The sequence below is a fragment of the Monomorium pharaonis genome, chromosome 4 (assembly GCF_013373865.1).
Source record: "Monomorium pharaonis isolate MP-MQ-018 chromosome 4, ASM1337386v2, whole genome shotgun sequence".
Classification (NCBI taxonomy): domain Eukaryota; kingdom Metazoa; phylum Arthropoda; class Insecta; order Hymenoptera; family Formicidae; genus Monomorium; species Monomorium pharaonis.
Window position 1 is genome coordinate 767908 of NC_050470.1, and position 21700 is coordinate 789607.

At 46.5% G+C, this 21700-nt stretch overlaps 1 protein-coding gene across 2 annotated transcripts; it reads right to left on the reverse strand.

Annotated features, from left to right (window-relative positions):
• Nucleotides 1-17: 17 nt before the first annotated feature.
• LOC105833075 (serine/threonine-protein kinase PLK1) lies at nucleotides 18-21583 on the reverse strand. 2 transcript variants are annotated; one of them, XM_012674501.3, is made up of 9 exons: nucleotides 21268-21583; nucleotides 16983-21137; nucleotides 6940-7044; nucleotides 6736-6852; nucleotides 5075-5289; nucleotides 4295-4721; nucleotides 3748-4223; nucleotides 3494-3627; nucleotides 18-3293 (listed from the first exon to the last, which is right to left on the reverse strand). In XM_012674501.3, the coding sequence occupies exons 2-9, from the start codon at nucleotides 17766-17768 to the stop codon at nucleotides 2944-2946; spliced, it is 2610 nt and encodes an 869-aa protein (XP_012529955.1). In that variant the 5' UTR covers nucleotides 17769-21137; nucleotides 21268-21583; the 3' UTR covers nucleotides 18-2943. The 2 variants fall into 2 exon arrangements, with proteins under 2 accessions (XP_012529955.1, XP_012529956.1); XM_012674502.3 differs by lacking the exons at nucleotides 16983-21137; nucleotides 21268-21583 and adding an exon at nucleotides 8279-16976.
• Nucleotides 21584-21700: the final 117 nt, after the last annotated feature.

Here is a 21700-nt window from a genome sequence, read left to right on the forward strand (position 1 = left end):
GCACTGCACACTCGATACTTTATCAAAATCGCAGCTTTATTAAACGTTTCGCTAGCGACACTCTTCTCCCTCCAACTTACATGGTCCGTTGTTCGTAATCGGAACAACGTCTATTGCTTCGAATCTAACGCTTCACTTCTTCACAGAAGACGAATAGAGACAACAAATCTGAGATCCTTAGTGTTAATTGCCGCTTCGTTGCATGGAACGGGCGTTAACGTGTAATGTAATATATATATATATATATATAAGAGACCTCGATAGAAAATAAAATATAATATCACTGCGCGTTTTATATGTATATGACGACAATCGTTGTCGCGTTGGATGCGAATAACCCGAACGCTCACTGCCGTGGTGCAGCGAATTATTATTATTAATAACTTTTAATAATTGTACTAAACATAATTGCGATCGCTGTCGCGTTGGCGATAATGTCGTCGATAGCAGACGATGGCGATAACGTAAATCAGAATATATAATCGTTATAAAATAATATTATAATAATTATATAATCATAATCGTAATAACAATAATAATCCAAGTAACTAGCGACAACTATAATAGCGGTATTAATGTACACACAATAACGGGAAATAGAACAATTTGGGCGTGACGCGTCGCGTGCAGCACGCTGGGAAAATGCATTACGGTAGAATATGTCGCGTCGCGTTCAGAAATTTCTTCGGCACGACACGTCGGTGGTACACATGCACCTGTACGTTACGAGAGAACCCGATTATGTCATCTCGGGAAATCTCGTCGACGACATATAGCTCGAAGCGCTCGCGCATTTACCAATATAACACGTAATAACTAGGACGCGGCTGGTTTCTCGTGAACTGTTTCACGGTTGAGCCATCTTTCTCGCTTAATTGGTTCTAGACGCCATGATGTACCAATTCTCCGGATGAAAAGAGTAGAAAAACCGCAAACGGAATTAAGCGTTAAAATGTCCGTACCGAAAGTGATTGCACGATTATACGAAAGCTTCCGGATCCGGTTTATCCGGCCGAGAAAGGCTCGTCTCGTGAAACCTGCACTCTTATTTCCTAACGCGGTCCTAACGATGCAACAAACTTCTGTACAATAAGCGTACGCGTAAACACAACTAATAAATAGTAATAACTATAAAACGTAACAGCCTGGATACAGCGGCAACGCGTAACAACGATGGCAGTGACACTCGTCGCTCGTCCTTCGTTAAATTCTAGAAAAGTGGAAAAGGAGCCTTGACTAGGATTTGCTAATAATGTACTTCCTCTTGGCTTTGCGCCGAGTAACGCGCAGCGAGATGTTGCGGATCGGCTATTTTAAGTACTCGATGGCAAATCATGTAAAAAAAGATGCATGGCGATATCCTTCTAAAAGAATAAACGCATGGAACCAAAGATCGAACGAAACTTGTTAAGAAGAACTGTTCTTTTTTTTCCAAATAACGCGGAGTCTGTTCGACAAATCTTCGCTTTACTTTTGCAAACACACGTTTATCACACGTCATCGGATTCATCCCTGTCAGCATTTCACAATTCTTACGACATCTTTATATCTATAAGAGAGAACAAGTCCGAACAGTTTAAAAGATTTCTTGCAAGAGAGAACATGCGCGAGAGAACGTTTATAGACCTTTTTTGGCGTTGATTGCAAGCTATATGTTATTCTCCTTAAATGCTCACCATTTCCGTTTGACTGTTCCCCACACATAATTCAGTATGTTGACTGTAACGCGATGTCTTAACTCTTAATAATGAATCGCGAAGTGGAGCTCAGATTTCGACAACAGCTTTCAGTGGAGAAAGAGTCTTTAACAAGAGGCAAAATTCCTGCTGTTTCGAATAATCCGACACCTCGCACGCCGCGTGATCGCGAATGTGTGTAATAAAACTATACTCGATTTACGCGATCAAACTAATCTATCGGATGTCAATTATACTTACTCGATATATAGGCACTGAACTAGGGAGATCTGCGCCGTGAAAAATAAATTATACTAACAGCTACCTGTTTAACAGAGGTAGTAGCAATGCAGTTGACACTCTCCTAGTTGTGATCGTCTTGCGTTTCGCATGATGAAAAGTGCCACCGGACATACATATCTCGTAACTAGTTATGACATTTATATCACATTAATCTCGATAATTTCCGTCAAATGATTCTCGCGCGAGAATAAGGGGATCTGCGTGTAAAAATGCCGCTGTGCGTAAAAATAGTGCGTAGCTCTTGGAATTTCAGATTCTGTTTGCGTAATTTGCGATGTAATGTTGATTCAAGAGGAACAATAACAGCTATATCTACTTAAACTCACGAAACATCGTTGTTGCGACGATGAGACCGACTATTTACTAATCTAACTAAGTCTTCAATCACTGGAAAATTAATTTTGTTTTTCAGGGAAGATCTTTTGCCGAAACGGACTTTACGGGCGATCACTTCTGGCTTTGCGGAAACAACATGCAGATTTATAAATCAAGGGAAGCACTCGCACCGCGCGGTCTTTCGCAAGACACACCTTCTCGCGGTCTTATACGCGTGACATTCTTATTTACGACCTCTCCTTCCTTCCCCCCCCCCACCCCCGAGAAATGCTGCGAGTAACGGTACGTATCGTGACGTACTTGCTCCGCCGCTATTTCCTTCACCCTTATCCCGAGAGAGAAAGAGAGAGAGAGAGAGAGAGAAAAAGAGACATAAACGAATGTTTTTGTTTCTCTCACCGTGGTAATTAAGATTCCGAAAAAATTCAACCGTAGTAATTAATAATTATCGACTTTTTGTAGCTGAAGAATTTTATCACTGACATTCAACTGCCACATACTTTGTGGTAAAGAACAAGTTGCTAAAACAGGTATCTCTGGGAGATCTCGCTGCCAGATCGGCCGCCGCCGCCCGAGCGGTTCTTGAGGGAATTACGAGGCGCGTCCCCTGAGAATCCGCCGGGAATCATCAGGCGATCGTGTTGTTGTCCAGCTCGGCGAACTCGCGCGTCACCTTGCAGACGTAGTAGAGACGCTCGTAGAGGTCCGGGGTGCAGCCGAGATCACGCAGGTCGTTCAGCCAATAGGAGGACGCGTGTCGACCGGTGTCGATGTAAGTGATCAGGTAGCCCCTTCCTCCCGCGGAGGATTCCTGCGACACCACCATCTTCGTGTGGTCCACGAAGAAATTCACTTGCAGGAGCGGTACCGTTAGCTCCATCACGATGGCCTTGTCCGTACGCAGCCACCGTCTCATTCGTGGCACGCAGGCGCTTTTCGACTGTCTTGGCGGCGCGCGGTATTTTTTCAGTTCACCACCTAGACGACACGTTTCGCTCGTTAGTTTTAGGTTGCATTGCTGCAATACCTTAGTATAAGTAGTTATGCCACATTGTGTAGTATATTGCAGAATGGAAGAAAACGTATTTGAGCCATAATCGAGCCTCACAAAGACGAGTCACGTTTTTTCCGTAAAAAAAGCAATTACGTATAAAAACAAAATACATAATTAGACTCACCTTCTGTCAAAAAGTCGTCCATATATTCGGTAAAATGACGCAGCAACTCGAGCTTCTTTTGCAGCGGTGCCGGCACGTCCCTCTCTCGATGGTATCGCGTCATCTCATCGTCGGTCGTCATATATTCCACTCTTCTGTATTAACATTACAAATTTAACCCAATTAATAAAGCAATCTTATACTGAAAAAAAGTTGCGCGATTGATGCGGTGTGATACGCATCATTTCTCGTCTTTGCCTTCTCTCGATGCTTACCTTCTATCGTGAGTGTAGCTGATCTTCGTATTGTCGTTGAAGAGAACGCCGACCGATCTGTCGGAGAGTTGGAAGCCTAACCCGTACTTGTTCGAATAATCGATCCATTTGGTAACAAAAAGTGGCACGATGTCTTCTACCGTCGGTGGATTGCACGCGTTATTTCGCTTCATTTCCGGTACACACGCTTCAAGTGCACGATGCATCTGCACGCTCTGCGCCACGAGGCCGGTCTTTTTGTGATCTGGGCAGAGCACGCTGCTGAGCCGTTGCCGAAATCGTGGCAGTTTAGGTAATTTCCTGACCAGCCAGCTAGAGACCTTGGACTCTTTCTGCAGGTTCTTCTGCGAACGATTCAGCAGATGTTGGTGGTGCTGCTGCGACTGCTGCTGCGCCTGCTGCTGCGCTTGCGTCTGAATTGATTGTTGCTGATAACGCAGCGACGCGTCGGGATAAACGAAACTTTGATGCCATATCTGAAATTTCATAAAAGACAAAAGGGTTTTGTAAAAAGAAATTCTTCCGGATGAATCGTCGGGTTGCTCACCTGTGCCTTAACTTCCGAATTCCTGGCGACAGTAGACACCGAGGATGGCGACGAGGGTGGCTCGATGATCGAAGGCGGTGGCATTTGGTAGCAGCAAGTATGGGGTAAAGACGCAGGCACGTATTCCTTGGTTAGATAGGGGTGCTCTTTCACCCTCTCCAGAGTCGGTCGCAGCTCCGGATTAGACTGCAAAAGCCACCTGATCAAGTCTTGACCGTTTCTGCTTGCGATACTGTCGTCGACCTCGCGATAATGATTGTTGCAGATCCTAGCGTAAGTTTCCTTGAGCGTGGCCGTATCGAAGGGTGGTTGCCCTACCAGCAGGGCGTACAGTATGCAGCCCAACGCCCAAACATCCGCTTCGTAGCTATACGCTTGCTTGTACAACACTTCCGGAGCGATATAGTTTGGCGTACCACATATCGTCCTGCGGATACAAACCAACTACGTACTATGACATTTTGTTGATGTTGCCGTTAGTTGCTTATGTTTAGACAAGTGCATCTGTCAGATCTAAGAATCGTATCAGAATACCGGAAAAGGGACCTCCGGTGTTTGTGTGTTTTCGTTGAGAAGGGTAGTTAAGGCACCGATACCAAGATAGCAAATACAAAACAGGATTGTGAGATATTTAATTGTTTGTGTTTTCCGCTAGATAATTCTTATATTGTGCTTTTGATCGTTATAAATTTTGTGATAATTCATGTTAACGAATTAAATAAAGTTCTTAATGTCAAGGAAGAACATGTTTATTGTGTCGCAAACTAAACTGAGCCTTACACTCGTCTGCGCTGGCCGTCAGGCCTGGTCGCCAGCCCGAAGTCGCCGATCTTGACGATCATCCGGTCCGATAGGAACATGTTGCCCGGCTTCAGGTCCCGGTGAACGACTTTCTGCGAGTGGATGTACGCGACGCCGGTCACCATTTGCTTCATGTAGTAACGCGCTTCCGGTTCCGTGACTTTGCCACGGTACTTCAGCACGTGCATCAAGCTCTAGCAGATAAGAAGAAGAGGAGATGATATTTTTATATCCGGGTAGCTTGCTTCGCGTATTTAGTGACGTGCAGAAAGTCGCCTGACGGAAGAATGGCACGATAAAACGTAGCGAGAATTATTATAGGGTTCATTATTCGCTTTATACTCTTTATTGATACTTTTTGTTTACGTTTCCTTTGTGTTTGCAATTTTGTAATCTTTGCAAATAATATAATAAACTGTCATAAACGTAAAATTACGAAACCTGTAAATTCCATGAAAATAACTATATGTTACAGGAAATTGTGTAATGGCCACCTTTAAAAAAAGAGCGGACAATGAAGAAGAAAGCGTTTCCTGACAGAAAGATAGTCGTTGCGAATGCGTGGAATGCACATGCATCCTTCGAAGATTGGGTCATTTTTTATTTTCTTTCGTGAAGAATACGTGTTGTTTTAATTTTAAGGAATCATCAGTGTTATCTATATTTCAGGAGGAAATATTTTCTGCGTTTTTCTTGTCATTTTCAATATCATTGTCATTTTCTTGTCATTTTCAAACTAACTTGCTAACTCGTGAACGTTGATTCTTTAAAACGCAGTTTTTTAACGAAATGAGATGACTTTACGAAGCTGTTTTAAACAAATACGACGAGGAAACATTAAAAACTTTTTCCCGTTAAACATTTACGAGATATGAAAAATATTTTTTATGAGTTACTGGGAACTGCGAGTTGTACCAGCTTTCAACTTTTTTTATGACACCTTATCAGCGCTTTTATTGTAGATTCACGTTTTTATGTAATTTCTGATAAAGATTTTTTATTATTTGAATCGTCAATCAAGCAATTCTTTCAAGCAGCGGATGAAGATGAGACTTACGTTCGCGAAGGCGATTGAGCGGGAGAGCGAGGATAATCAAACGATTAGTGGACGCTTCGTCGCGTCCTAACGGTACAAACAGGTCGGCGGATCAGCCATGAAGAGTGCAAGTGCCGCTCTCTTTCCGGTGAGATGAAAATACGCGGCCGTTGCTGATCGCGAGCCGTTCGCAGACAGGTAGAATGGATCCGTAATTGTTTCTCGGGTATAGCGTGTAGAATGATTTCGACACGTCGCGCAGGTGTTGCACGGCGAAATAGAGACGGACTGGAACTTGGAAAATGACTTTACACGAGAAGGAACGATGACGGACGAAGATGTTAAAGATGCACGAGTATAGGGCGAAGGATAAAATAAGAGAACGTTGCTTCTTATTACTGCATCAGGTATCAATGTCTGTCAGCGGTTTAAATAATTTACGAGACGATAACCGAGCATCCGCTCGGATGTGGAATTTTCACCGGTATGGACGCTGCTCGCGTAAATGTGTAAAGGTATAGAGTTGCAAAACTTTTCTAGCAAATGTGCAGTACGCGTGGTAGGAAACAATAAACTGGTAAGGCGAGTGAGAGACACGCGATACCTTTCGTGGGCAGGCCTCTAGAAGCATATACACGTTGAGATTGTCCTCGAAGTAGTGATGCATCTGGACGACGTTCACGTGATTCAGCTCTTTGTGGATCATGATCTCACGCGCGATCTACGAATGGCGTAAAACGCGCGTTATTCAGCGAAACAAATATAGATGCGTGCGCTTTTCGCGCTACGACATACGCGACATACGCACCTTCTGCATATGGATCCTTTGCATTCGATTCTTCGGGATAATCTTGCACGCGTACTGATTTCCATTACTGACGTCAGTCATTAGATAGACCCTCGCAAAGCCACCCTAAAAAGTTAGAAATAAATCATTGACAACAACGTGGCGTCTGTTTAAAGAAAAAAACTGATAAAAAATAATTACTAAATTGTATAATAAATAATATGAAAAAGATAACAAATCTGATATGTATTTAAAAAAACGATTATATAAGATTGTATAAGTTTTGTTCTTATCTTAATTTTCTATTGAATCTTTTAAACAGAGATACTCTTAAGCAATTAAACACTCTTTTGTCGACACTCGTCGACAAAAGAGTGAATCAAACGATCCATCTTTTATATTAGAGAAGGATAAGAGTCATGTTCTTCTTCCGAGTCCTAGAAATCTCAAACTAGACCGTAAGAATTTCTCCTCGATCATCCGTCAATGGTCTCAGTGAAAGGTTCTCTCCGCGACCGCTTTCGGTCTTAAAAGTAATCCTCTGAAATTATCGTTTATTGCCTTCGCGCAGTCGGAGGAATGGAAGAAGAAAGTAAAGAGAACTTCTTTTTACGCGACGCCATTCTTTGTGGCTTTTGACAATCATGGGAGCCTTCCAAACGGCATGTGACACGGATTGCGCGAAAGTGAACATGAAAGTCACGATGAAAGAAAAAACGTATGTCGTACCTGCTCAAGATAAAGTACCCCAATTAAATTGGTATAGGGAACGTTCACCCTATCCTCCTTCTCTTTGTCGTCGAGAGTTTCTGACAAACAATACGCCCACGAAAAGATTGTAAATTCGAAGCGGCTTCGTTATTCAAAATAGCTCGTAACCGGCGCGAGAATAAAACGACGAGGTATATCGTCCCGATCGCGGTGAGAGAAAGGGTGTTCGGTGGGCCAGTTGCCAGAGTAACTCGCGCGAAAATATCTCAAACGAGAGTTACGAGAGCACGATGTGAAGAACGCGCGTCGCGTCACGCAATTGAAGTTATCTGGCATTCCCGCGTATATCCCGTATTTAGCGGCAAGTCCGGTCCGCAATCGGGTCCGATGCTCGATCACTTCGGCGACAACGTTGCACGCGATCCTCGTGTTACTCAGGCAAGAGCACCCGAGATAAAAATGGGGCAAAGCTAAGCGCGCGTGGCCTCGATGACGGCCTTTCGTGCCGACTCGACGTGACCCAGGCGGGCGAACGAGTGGCCATGGGCATCCCTTGTTCCCTCTCGTCCTTGCCGCATTTCAGCGCGATAATCCGCCGCGCGCGCGTGTGTATGTGTGTGTGTGTGTGTGTGTGTGTGTGTGTGTGTACCTGATGCATACGCCACGTCGCTGATGGGCTCCGTCGCGTCCTACGTGTACATGGTTACGGTGAAGCGTGGCGTTCGTTTGGCTTTAAATACCGCCGGCAAACGACTAAAAATACGTCCCCGCGCACGCTTTGTGCACGCGCAGTTAAATGGACTGTTGACAAAAACTCCCCGAGCCTTGTCCCCGTTTTGCGTTTTCGTTCCTCCGGATTCGGAAACTACACCCGCGCCTCGGGTCGGAATCAGCGCGGCAGCTCACCGCTCAGAAAATAAGCTTTCCGGTTCATCTGTATTCTTTTCTCGGCGGAGTAATCGAGGTCTTCTTCTTCTTCTTCGCGTTTCTGCGCGATACCTTTTATTTATACAATACACCCCGGAGTAGTCGTTCCGTGCCAAAGGCAGACGCGATCCCTCCTTTAGACCTTCCGGTAGATGTTTAAGGCGCTCACGAAATGAAATAATTAATTGACGACGCGTGATTCGGCGGAGGAAAAGTCGATTTAATACGCGAACGTCATTTTCCCGATACGTCAAGAAACCGGCGCGCGGCGCGCAGAACAGCGATCCGTTAACTTTGCTCGATTTCCTCCAGGTTGTCAAGAGCGACGTCACGTCGCATCTCGCGCATTCTTCGTTTAGCGTGTCTCGCTGGCCGTCTCGGGAATACCGAAACGAGCCCCCTCAGGCCCTCCTCGGACGCTCCACGACGTTCCGCAAGGTCCGTGAGCGCAATGGAGAAAACGCCGCCACTGCCGACGACGACCGGTTTTCGCGCGGCATGCAATGCGTCATCGATTCGATTCCAGAGAAATAATCCCATTCACTCCTCGCAATTGTAGCGTAATGGCATGCGCTCGCGCGATTTCAGACGCGGAATTTCCGTCCGAGCGCGAAACGCTTTGTTCGATCTTTCGTCGCACAAAAAAGTTAATAGAAGAATCAAGACTCAATTGGGACAATCGCGCGGGCGCGACCAAAAGAGAGAATGAATTGATTCATTTGGGACGAATAACGAGCGCTCGCGCCGAATTAGTCGCGCGTGTGTCCGCTCGTAAATGATCTAAATTTGGGAAGGCGCGCGCATGCACGCGTCTCCCTTTCTTCCGCCCAAATGTTTTTAACGAGGCCCTGACCTTTCGTTAATCTTTCCGGCTTATTGGCGGAGTGGCGGTGACGGGCGTCTCCTCCTTCGACGATCGATCCGTTTTATTCTTCCGCACTGAGAATAATCCGCACCGCGCGGCGCCAGTCCGACAATCCTAATCGTTACCGTCTCGTAAAGTAAGCGATCACTAGGGCGCGATGTTATATGGCGAGCTGTTCCATTTGGGTGGCCCAAAACATTTCGGGAAGCGAATTAGTAAATTAAAAAGAAAGGTGAAGAGAGGGTGATTTTTTTGTTTAGATTAAGCACATGACCATCTCAATGAGTTCCAGAACGCCCACAGTGCTTAAACAGCGCTAATTCGACGTGGCAATAACGCGACTATAACAGCTCCCTTAACCCCGGTTAAACTCAAAACGCTTTCGGAATTACGTCAGAAGCATTTTAATCCTAGAAGATGTAATAAGTCAATTCGAAAACCGCATGATATGTTTCTTTCGCTGTTTCACTTAAACAAGCTCTTAAATCTTTTGTATCTAATCCACTTGTAACGTACAGAAGATTCATCGAGAATTATTTAAACGCAATTTTATCCATACACGATATTTTAGATTTCCCTTTCCAATTTTCTGCTTAATCTTTCATTAAAAATAAATATTAACTAGTGAAGTGTATTCTTATCTGGATTTAACCTCAAGTCAAATTTATGTAAAATTAAATAGAAAGGAACTACAGATCTAAAGTCGCTGTAACGACGGGTAATCGTGAAATAAAGGAAAATGCATTATACATTAGGAATGCTAAAGCGTATCGATCAAACGTGAATTCAATCGTGAAACAATAGCTCGTAATAAAACTGGCGAATTAAATTGTTCCTAATGAGCAGCGAGTAGAAGAAACAAGGCTAGATCATAGTTGTCCAATCCCTATCGTAGCGCTGGATGTTTGAATAAAATATATATCTTCGTTTAACACAAGTGGGTTACTCGACTTATCGATTAAATAGCAAGCTTGTGAAACGCGAGGCATACAGGGAAGGAAGATTATATAAAATGACAAACCTTTCGGCATTTAACACGGGCCTTTGGAGATGCACGTGCATAGAGAGACAGAGAGGGAACTGAAAGGCAGAGAACCGTTCCGCACCACCTGCGAGATCCCGATGCTTTGTGAGGAGTACTCATTGTACGCAACGTACGTAGAAGGAAAAATCTACCTGTGACCCTCCACTGACAGAGGTTTCCGAGGCATACACGGATGATGGGGTCCGTGCATTCTATAAATTCTCTCGCTAAATCGAGAACCCGAGGAAGCTCTTTCGCCACAGTTATTCCGTATTGACCGTCGTAAATTTCAAAAGCCAAAGGTCGAGAAAATAAAGCGCGAGGAGGCAGTTTTAGATCCCTCGGGTTCCGTCATCTATTTCGTTCATCCGCGAATTTCAAACGTTTCGTATAAACAGCCGTTCACATGTTTGTTCACGCATAGGTCACGTGTAAAGTTGTGAAGCCTGTAAAAAGAAAAGTGTAACGAGTCGATAAAGCATCGCTAGTACGTTTGTTTTCCGTGCGAGTTTAGTGTTCGCCGGTTATATAAAGAATTCAGCGAGAGAAACGAGTGCTAAACTGACAAACTCGACTAAGAATAAAATTGATTTAGTTCTCGCGGACGGCACAAAAAGAATCATCAAACACGTACGTACGGTCCGTCGTTTCGGGAGGTTCGCGTGTCTTCTTGGAAACACTCTGTTTATATCTTCTACAAATGATAAAATACGCGCGCAGCAAGATATCACAGTCTGCTTAATTGCCGTTTATTGGCGTCAGTTGCTGCATTTCGCAACGCGAAATCGAGTATTTTCTTCTCGGGGATGATTATTCACGAATGACACGGCCTGTTTAAAAGGCTAACGATTTATCGCTTGCTTTTCTTTTCTCTGCCATGCATCACGTGAAATAATATTTTAATTGGGAAGAAACGTGCGATTGCGTGCACCAATGTCGACTCTGGAGCCGAGACGTCGAAGCGAGCGATCCGCATTACGACGACGCGCCTCGCTTACGTCCTCGCGAGTGGAATTAGCTGTATACTTAAGCTGCTCAATTAAGTGCAACGGATGTTGTAGCGCGATATAAATAAAGAGTGGCAAATGCGCGCGAGATTGGTTTATCGATAGGCATTTTTATCGCAAAGGGTAGAGCCTGGGCGAGGAGATGTATACATATATATCTTTTTTTTTGTCGTATTTTTACAATCTTTTCAACTACAGTTTTTATATAATGCCGAGCAATAATTAAAGCATATTACGCAAGAAAATGCAACTGATTAATGTTTATCGTGTGAGCGAAAGTTTAATATACCCCTGATACGACTGACTTATTTCCGGTCAACAGTGAAAATTGCTGTTTTTGCCGTTAGATCTCGGAATACATGCGGTATTCCGTAGCGGATGATGAAATCGCTTGGATAATCGTGCGTTATACTTTGTACCAGCGAACGATCTTGCGAGGCTAAGAGAGCTGAGGAAAAAAGCGAGACGATCCCGAATGAGAAAGGCCGAGGCGCGGAGAGAAAAAGAAAGAGATGCGAGAGGAAGAGGCCCATCCGTTGAGCTCATCCTCGCGGCTGCACCGACACCGACACGCAACCGCGAGCCAATCGGTGAAAAGCAGAGACGAGAGATGTCATTGACTTGTGTACGTGTATGTGCGCGAGGGGTGCGCGCGTTGCGTGCCTATTAGAGGAACACGCGTAATGCGTGTGCTTTGGAAGCCAAACGCGTATTAGATAAGCGACGGTGCACTGTAATTCGTCACGACGCGCGACGCTCCGTGGAAAAACTGGAGGGCTTTGCGCGCCCCTTCTGTCGCATTCCTCTTCACGGTTCAAGGATTTCGCGAAGCGAATAGAATCGTCACTCGTTATTTCTCACGATCCGCGGTGGAACGGACCGAATCAGACTACGCTGCGAGTGTCGGCCAATTTTTATCGTATATAGAACAAAGGACTTTGATCATTCTGACCGAATATGGTATATCCGATAAAAATTATTCCTCTCTCGTAGAATAATAATATATATTGGATGGATCGAAAATCCGATCTTTGAATCCTCGTTTTTCCGCTCTCCGTTGATAAATACCGCGGTAGTGAGACTGACAATGAGAGTCGTCTTCCCAACACGACGTCCGTTGCTATCGCGCGCTGGGCAAGATCGAAACCGGACGCGTAAGTTCTTCGTCGCTCGCGGGCCAACATTGTTCATGAGAGACGAGAGACAAATCGCGCGGATGAGCCTACGACGACGCGCGTATCGGAGCGGAGGGAGGAGAACGTAGAAGTATAGCGTAAGTAGCGGCGATATAGATAAGGCTCCTTTAAACTACAAGGCGAAGAAAGGCGGTAACCGGTCGGTGAACGATCGAGGCAACACGACGTTACACGATAAAAAAGCGTTCGCACCTTCTACACGTTCGAAGGTAATCGCGTACGACTCGCTCGTCCACGTAAACGTCTATCCGGTGTATTTGATCAGCGCGACTAATGGGCCATTACCATGCAGCGCGCTTCAATGTTGACGACGGTACCGCTCTTACATCTCGTCTCTATTTGTAATTTATAACAAACCCGCAGTTAGCCAATACGTTCCCTCTTCATTCTACGATTTAAAAAGTTATATAGGATGAGAAATATTAACGAAGACTGCACGGATCGAGAACTATCTTATTACTACCTGCGCGCCCGCGCGCGCGCGCGCGCGCGCCTCCTCCGCAACTAACCCAAAGTGCAAACGTAGAAACCGGCAACCGGTTGCGAATAATCGAGATAGCGTCGAAGCGGGGGCCTCGATGGAATACGGAAATATCAGAGGTGAGTTTTGATAAAGTATCGGAGCCGCGCGCACGGTGCGCATAACGGAAAGCCCGATTTCTAACGCGAGATATGACGCGAGCGCGCGCGCGCGCGCGCTTGCACGCGGGGTAACGCCCGAACGACCGGGTGCGAATAATCGGGATGACGAAACGACGACCGGTTTTCTCGAGGGCAAGAGGATACGTACATACGGTTTGAGACTGCGTCCTCTGAAATTATCCGCCGGCCGGAGGAGAGGACGGAGGCCGCTAAGCCTTTCGTGGATCGCGATCGATCTCGTCTCGCGTGGACGTGAAATATTTCTTCTCGCCGATCGATAACAACCGACCGACTTGTTTTTCGGGACTACGAAATTTAACATCGCCGAGTGACGGATCTGCGGAAGTGATCTCCGACATTGTCGAGAGGACCGGGTAGGTCGTGGGATGCGAAGTATGTTTTATAGAGATCACCCAAACGGTCCCTTTGTCGACCGATCAGTCACTTCCCACGCACATCATTCGCGAATAGCTAACGACCCGTTACAAGAACTTGATTTGTGGCGCAGGATCGTCGTACCTCACGAAACGATATCTTTCAACAACGGAGACGTAATTATAAAATTTAGTGTCCGAAACCGAAAAGGTTTTTCTCTCTCCGCGTCGGGCAGGAGGATTTCTCGCGGATTGCGAGTCGCGTGGAACGCGCGATATTTCCTGCACGAATGGCGGACCGATAGCGGGTCGATCCGCATCGATGCACTACGGATAGCCTCGGCGTTTTCCGCGTTCGCGTAAAACCAAGTACCGTCAAGAGATCGGGAAGTCGCGATTAACGGAGATTGGACGAGATCGTGCCGAGAAGGCACGGGTGAAGTTCGAAGCAACGAGATCGATGTAACGAGACCGCCTCGGGGTGTGTCCAGGGTGTGTTGGCCGAATGGAGTTTACTCGGTGTAACGATAATCAGATAACACGGACTTCCTGCTTCGGGCGATGCGAAGTACGTACGGACTGGACGTATTATACCTGACAATGCGATGACATCTCTTTTGATTAAAGATTCGAATTTAAAAGTGCATTTTATGTCCATTCTGTAATTTATTTATATTTTTTTCGCTTTCCCTTTATTTCATCAATTCATTTCAACTGGCTTGCAACACAGTTGGAAAACTTGTATTGATTTAATATGAGAACATGTTGAATAAATAGTGTAGAAAATATATAACACATATATTATGTAAAAAAAGCACAAAAATGTAACATTTTGGTACAATGTGGAAGAGTATTTCTTTAGCAAAATAAACATTTATAATATAAATGAAAACGTACATTTCATTCAGTTGTCTTAGAATTTGCGCAAGAATTCAAAATTATATTATTTTTATGTTATTTGTATTCATTTAATAATAAATTGTATTATTTTACCATTGAGAAACGCTAAATATCAATTTAATACAAAATATCACAATCACATTATGTCGCATTTGAGTTAAAAGTTGAATATAAAAATTTTAACAAAAGCTGCTTTAAAAAAAAAAACAAAATGTTTTCTAGTGTGTAGAAGATAATTATGAGCAAAAGATAATTGTGACATTGGAAAGCGATAATAAAATAATACAGGAAACACTCTCACAAGTTCGAGTAATACGACCTATTATAATAAATTTGCTGGCATACATTACATAATCGGATTGTGGGGTAAAGTAAACCATTTTATGAATAAGAGATGAATTCGGCGGATATTAAATTTTGGTTGTCGGCAATCTTAGAGATCACACGGAATGGTGACACAGCAATAAAGTTTTCTATGCGCGTGTGACTGTTATCGAGAATTACTATGATGATCGAAATGATTGAAAGTACGTTTTTTATTTTTACTCCAAGAAAAGATTGACGAATTTATTTGTCAAAATTGGACTAACAAATAGTAATTAATTATAAATTTCAATAGGTTTTACAAATGGATGTGTTGCCGTTGCAGTGTTGAAGTCGTTAATGGAACATGCGTTAGATTAATGTATCTCTATAATTAGAAATTCATAACTGTTGTAATTATCCCTAACAATCGCTAACAATTTGCAATGTCTGCAATTAGAATATCAGTTGATCAGCATAGATATTCGTTTTGCATGTTGTCGACGATTCGAAACCGACAATGACGTATTGTATATTTTCAGATCCAGAAGAAACACGCGTTCACCATATTATTAATTGACTTTACAAACTAAAACAAAGTGAACCTGCGATCTTGACGAAGTCGTTGATCTTTGGCTACCGTTGATGTATTATGCATGATGCAGAGTCAACGACTCGACCGGACGCATCTCTGTCTTGGGGAGAAGAGAATCGGGGTTGTCGATAGGCCGGCGAGATTTTAAATGTCTTATTTTTATGCCATTCACGTACGAACTGTGCTACGCGTTATACGTCATCTTCAAAACACATCGTCGTCGTTTCGTGCGTGTGTTCCGCGGTTACATCACGATGTGTTACACGAAGAGAGAAAGAGAAAAAAGGAGGGGAGGAAAGAGCAAGTAAGCTCCATCCACTTCGAGAATTTTACAATTCGAGATATCGCGTGAAATTTGGAATTTGGGATTTGGAATTTGTCTCGTCGGCAAAGACTTTTTATCTCGACAAACACGAGATACATATCCGACATATCCCGTATGCATAGGATAATCCCAAACGGAAACGGCGGGCGGACTCCGACGTACCTTCGTTCCCTCGTTTTCGGAGAGTTTACAGTCTAATCCGGATAACCCGGAGCCCGCAGAGGGAGGGAGAGCCTCTTTGTTGGATCATCGTTTTTTCGGCGAAGTCATCGGCGACGTCGCGGGTACTTCTCTCTCAGAATTCCCGGTATGCGAAAACGAGCGTCGTGTGACTCACCGCCTACGCTCCATTTCTGCGTAGCGGGGCTGCGCCCACGTTTCCGTTTGATGAAAAATTTTAATCCCGCGCGAGTCGCGCGCGACTCCCCGACCCGATTCGACCCGACGCGCGGTTACGCGTTATTTACTCCAGGAAGTTATTCGCACCAACAGGCCCACGAGCTGATTGTGCGAAAATTAAATCGCTCGAGTAAATTCCTGCTCATTTACCGCGCGCTCGCGCGTGGATTTGCATTAATAACCATGATTTATAACGTTGCTACAAAGAACGCGCCTCGTGAAGAAACGCGCGCGAACGTTTCGCGCGAGGAAATTAGAATATAATAGCGCGGCGGCCGCGAATTATCGAGCGAAAAAATGTTAACGAATAACTACCACCGGATATAGTCTTGCGTCTCTCGTATCCTCGATCGATTCGACGCGACGCGACTATACGATCGGCGGAGATTCTCCTTCCCTTCGCACGCTCGTCTCTCGTCAGGTGAGCAGTAATCAGCCGCAATCGGCGAGACAATAAGAGTTACGCGGCGCGACCGCCGATCGCGTTTACCGATTTATCGTCGGGTGACAGCGGTCGATTTTAACGAGCGTCGTAAAGCCAGGCTCTCGAACGAGCCTGCGATTCCCACGTACATAGTCGTCGCGCGAGAGATGCCATGACATTCCTCGCCACGAAAAACGGGACCCCGACAATGCAATCGGCGCGCGACGCGAGCCAACGACAGGTGCGTTTACGCGTCGGCGAGTCGGAGGGAGGGAGGGGGGGAGGGGAACTTATAAATATCCGCTCGTTACTTAAATCTCCGCAATTTGTCAGCTGTAAACTAAATGAAAATTAAACGAAAATTGAAAGTACCTTTCCCAAAAACTGGCCCTTGTAATAGGCGTTTCCCTGCACGGGATCGACGACGTAGTCGCTTTCCTGCTCGGTGGAACTGTTCCAGGAGGAGGAAGACGTAGACGGGCCCGGTTTCACGACACCGGTTGTCCTTGGCAATGAGATTGACGCGTTGCCGAAGCGGCCACCGGTTGTCGTCGTCGTCGTCGTCGTCGTCGTCGTCGTCGTCGAGGTGACGTTGCTCCCCGTGGTGATAGCATTGGCGGCGACGTTGCTGACGGCCGACGTGGAAACGTCCTGGGTCGGGTTGTTCTCGCCCCTCGAGGTCGACGGTTGCGCCGAGGAAGTCGCGTAAACGAACGTGGAGGTCGGCGTCGCGGTTCGCGCCTCCTCCTCGTTCCGCAACAAGGCCGCCGTTGTCGCCGTACCGCCGATGTCCTTGAACAGGTCCGAGGGGTAGATGACCTGCCTCGGCGCCGAAGAAGACAGCTCGACCTCCGAGGGTAGAGACGTGCTGTGGTGCCTGCGGCTCCGCCGGCGCATCAGGCTTTGCAGGGAGGCGGAGCTCTTGGAGAAGCTTTGACGCGATCGGCCGTCCGGCACCGACCTGGTGCTGCCGGTCCCGGCTGCCGCCGCCGACGTATAGTCAATCGTCTTCCGCTTTGAGCATTCCGGCTCCGAGACGGTGCGGATGGTCTCGTCGAACTCGTGGCAGATCGCTGCCACCTCGGCACCGCACGGCATCGTCGCGTCGCGCGGTATGGCGCCCTGCACGTCGCCGAGTAAACTCGACGGCGGTAACATCTCGAGGACGATTGGAATCTTACACGAAGTCACCTCCAAATTCGCCTCGCGCTCGTCATCGACTCGACGACGAGGAAACGTCGACGACTGTCGCGAACCGAAGGAGGCTTTGCGGAACGCGTTCGGCGGCTCGATGAAACGTCAAGGACAATCTTAGCGGTGACTCGCAGCTTCTCCGGGCAACTTCTCCACAGTCGCGAGATCTCGCTTGAGCTAGAGATGCACTCGGTACCGTCATGTCTAGGTCAACGGGACGACCGTATACGGACGACCGTAGAGCGATTCCAAGTTTCCTCGAACGTCTCTGGACGACGCCGCTCCCGCGGCGTCGTGTAGGATCGACACGCGGATATCCGGTTCAGATTCAATAATCGCAGAAAGACAATGACTCGAACGGATACCGACGACGAGAGATTAGTTTCTCGCCGATCCGATCGCTTCTTTTAAGAACTTCGAGTCCTCCGCCGCGCACCGTCGTCGAGGCGTTGACACATTGCGTTTGTTTTTCGGATTGCACGCGAGATGGACCGACCTACCCCCGGCGAACGCCGCGTCGCACGTGCATCTCCGCGGGGTCGCTCGATAGCTCGCGCATCCTCCTCCCCTCCGGATGTACTCCCACGACGTGCCCTTCAAAGGACCGCCAACTGTCCCTATCGAGCCGATATGCTTTACCAGAGGAGGATTAACGCGACGTTAGCCGTCTCGCGACACACGTTCTCACCGAACGAGAAGACCTCTCCCGTGATCCCGAGGAGAGTAGAGTCTTTTCTCCCCACCTGCATTCTTGCGCCACGTCAATTTTCTCGCGAGTTCCTTTCGGGACGCCGCCCCGCAATCTCTACGATACTTCGACCAGCCAAACGACGAACAACCAGTCGTTGTTCCGTCCTTTAGGGCGAGTATACTCGAAATACTCGCCCCGCGAGCTCCTCGACGACGCGCGACAACTCGTCCGCGCGACACTCGCTCTCCGCACTCCAGCTCACCTCGTGTACCCGTGGCTGGTGTACACGAGTCCGCTCGCCACTGTTCGCCGCTGCGCCGACCCGACGACCGACACCCTCTCTGCCTCCGCTCCTTTTGCTCCCCCACCGTCGGCAGGGTCCAGGAGCGTACGATCGCATCGCGAGGGAAGAATCTATCGTCGCGCTCCCGCGAAGTATATTCTGAGGATCCCGTGTTTTCCTTCCATTTACGAATTTTCGATATTCTACTTTCTTACGCTCGAAAAAAAGAATATTTTTAGAATTATGGCGTTAAATTGGAAATCGTAGGTTCTCTTTGCAAAAGTAATTAAGAGCTATTGATTAATTTCAGACGTAATAAAAAAATTTTGGTAATTTACGTGAGATCGTGCATCGACTGATCAAAAATCAATATTAAAAATTAAAAATTGATAAAGTAGTGTCTTTTCCAAGATTATTTTAAATATTTTAATTTTATTGTAACATATGTACATTGTCCCCCTGGATAGTTTGCGATAAAAAATACCATCGTGATCAAAAGTCAATAAATATATTTTTCCCCAAAAAGTTGCAGCTTAATTAATTAATTGTTTTAACAGTTTTCTCTAAAAAAAAACTTTTAAAAACAGCCAATAAAATAGAATGTAAATCGAGCAGGGTATCAAACAATTTTACAGAAAGAGACGAATAATGATAATGATAATAAAATATAACGTTAGATAATAAAAAATGGCAACGAAAAACGCGTCATAATAACGTCATTTTTTCCCGCGATATTTGTCGACTGGAAACAAGCAAGAAACAAACGCATCAAAAATGCATGGAAAACGAGCGTCTCTGTTTTATTGAGACACACGAGTCGCGACGCGTGCGACCATACGAAAGTAGAATGCGCTGCGTGTGCACTTGTGCTCCCCGTCCCCGAAGAATCGTATGTACAGCGTGGCAAACGCTAAACACCGCTAAGAATTCCGCGGCGCACCGTGAGAAAGCGCATTGTTTCTGGCACAAGTCCGCACAAAGGAAATGCGAAGACCGGCGCGTACCTTTGCCTCGCTAGACGAGAAGAGAGGCCGCTCTCGAGGACTAAACAAACCGTGTAGACGTCGGGCGAGCTAGAAAAAAGTCATCGTCGAAAGATAATAGATCAATGGACAATGAGCTGACAATCGTGAAAGTAAATTCGCCAATGATTTCTCTCCGAGTATAATCGGCCAAGCGCTTCGACGAGCAATACCTAATCTAAGATCTCGCATTAACGATTGTTGTCGCAAGAAAACCCCCGAGTCAATGGAGAAACTAACGTGGAATTGCTTCGCAGCAAATCGCAGCAAGTATCTATCGCGCCGGACGATAAGTTTCGCGGGTGAAACCGCGCGCGTTTCTATTGGAGAAACGTTGCGTAAGGGGCGCGTGGTCGGGGGTGACTGGCAAGCACGTGTCGTAAATCACGGGCGTAAACAGGACGGAACGGTATCGTACACCGCACACGCGTCTGTTTTCGATAAGTCGCCGCAGGTAGCTAAGTCGCGACTTGTTTCCTTCGCGCCACCCCTTCGATTTCCACGTGCGGAAATCGAAGCGCGCGCGCTCGGAACACGGACTTTGTGCGTACGTCCCTGCCTCCGCTATTCGCTTCGTTCACTTCGTTGTCCCCGTGTCCAACTCGCCAACCTGCGCCGTCTCCTTCACGCTCGTTCGCCCCGCGATTGCACTTTCTCTTTTCTTCCTCCTCCTCCTCCTCCTCCTCCTCCTCCTCCTTCTCTTCTCTCCCTCGTGCCGGCGTGGCGCTCCGCCGCGCGCCGCTGCCGCCGTCATCAAGCTGCCTGGAACACGCATCGTTCCGTCATGCGTATTCGGTCGTTCACACACGGTATACCTGTTTTAACATTTGAGATGCACTAAGTGCATATCTAAATATAGGCGAGAGAATAGAAAAGGACGACACGGGCGCTATCGCCCCGGTCGTTTGCATCTTTCCAAGAGGATGGCGCAGGATAAATCTCGAAAGTCTCCTCACGCTCGCGGAATCGGATCGATTTGCGTTCCTCGCGAGTCCTCGAAGCCAGCGCGCATCTTACGCTCTACGGTCCTCGAAATGAATCGTTAATCATTCGGTACGTATAGACAACGATTGAATTGAAGGAGCGTGTCGAAAGAGTGCTGACGCATTGCGCGCGATGCATTCGCGTCGCCGTCGTGGCACGTTGGATCGTGTTACTTGCATCGCCCGGCCCCGCTCGCTCGCTCGCTCGCTCGCTTGCTCGAGCGTTTACGATTCAAGTTCACTGAATTGGAAGCAGACAGCGGTTTACTGTCGCTTTTAATGACATACCTTATACTATTGCGCAGCCGTCCATTTTTGCGCTGTAAACCGGGAGAAAACAGCTGCGCGAGCAAACTGCAATAGATAAAATTCGATTCCTATATTATTATTATTATTATTATTATTATTATTATTATTATTATTATTATTATTATATACCAACGCGCGTCATTTATTTTGATAATTTGCACCCTCGAAAACTAACCGAATTGTCCATTTTCTTCTGGCAAATTGTTCCTAAATGTGAAATAACGTGCAGTGAAAAGCTCGAGGACCAATCTCTCGTTGGATCTGTATAATTAGTCGTGGTCGCCGATAGAGTTCCATTATTTCCGTCGAAAGGCTAGTAGCCACTGGGTAGCGTCGAATAATCGGTCGAGAACCGCTGGAAATAGCATCGACAAGTGCGGCGAGATACAAGGGCACACCTGGCCGCCGTGCACCCTAGGTGCACCACTGCACACAGCAGTACAGCACACTTGCCGCCAGCGCGAGCGTAAATTGACGAACGCTGTGCCGTGCGCGCGATGGTAACCTGCGAGGTAGCGCGACCTGTCGTCAGGTCGCGTACTATTCTCAAGGGAATAGTCTAGTCGCGTTACGCGTCGGCGTCCTAGAAACGACGGGAGGTGCGACCG

What these genes read in the sequence shown, in the direction of transcription:
- LOC105833075 (XM_012674501.3), bottom strand. Translation starts at nt 17,768, where the DNA reads ATGTTACCGCCGTCGAGTTTACTCGGCGACGTGCAGGGCGCCATACCG. An exon ending in AGCTACACTCACGATAGAAG is followed by an intron (nt 3,628 to 3,747) that starts GTAAGCATCGAG and finishes ATGTTAATACAG; the next exon opens with AAGAGTGGAATATATGACGA. An exon ending in GGACGACTTTTTGACAGAAG is followed by an intron (nt 3,294 to 3,493) that starts GTGAGTCTAATT and finishes CGTGTCGTCTAG; the next exon opens with GTGGTGAACTGAAAAAATAC.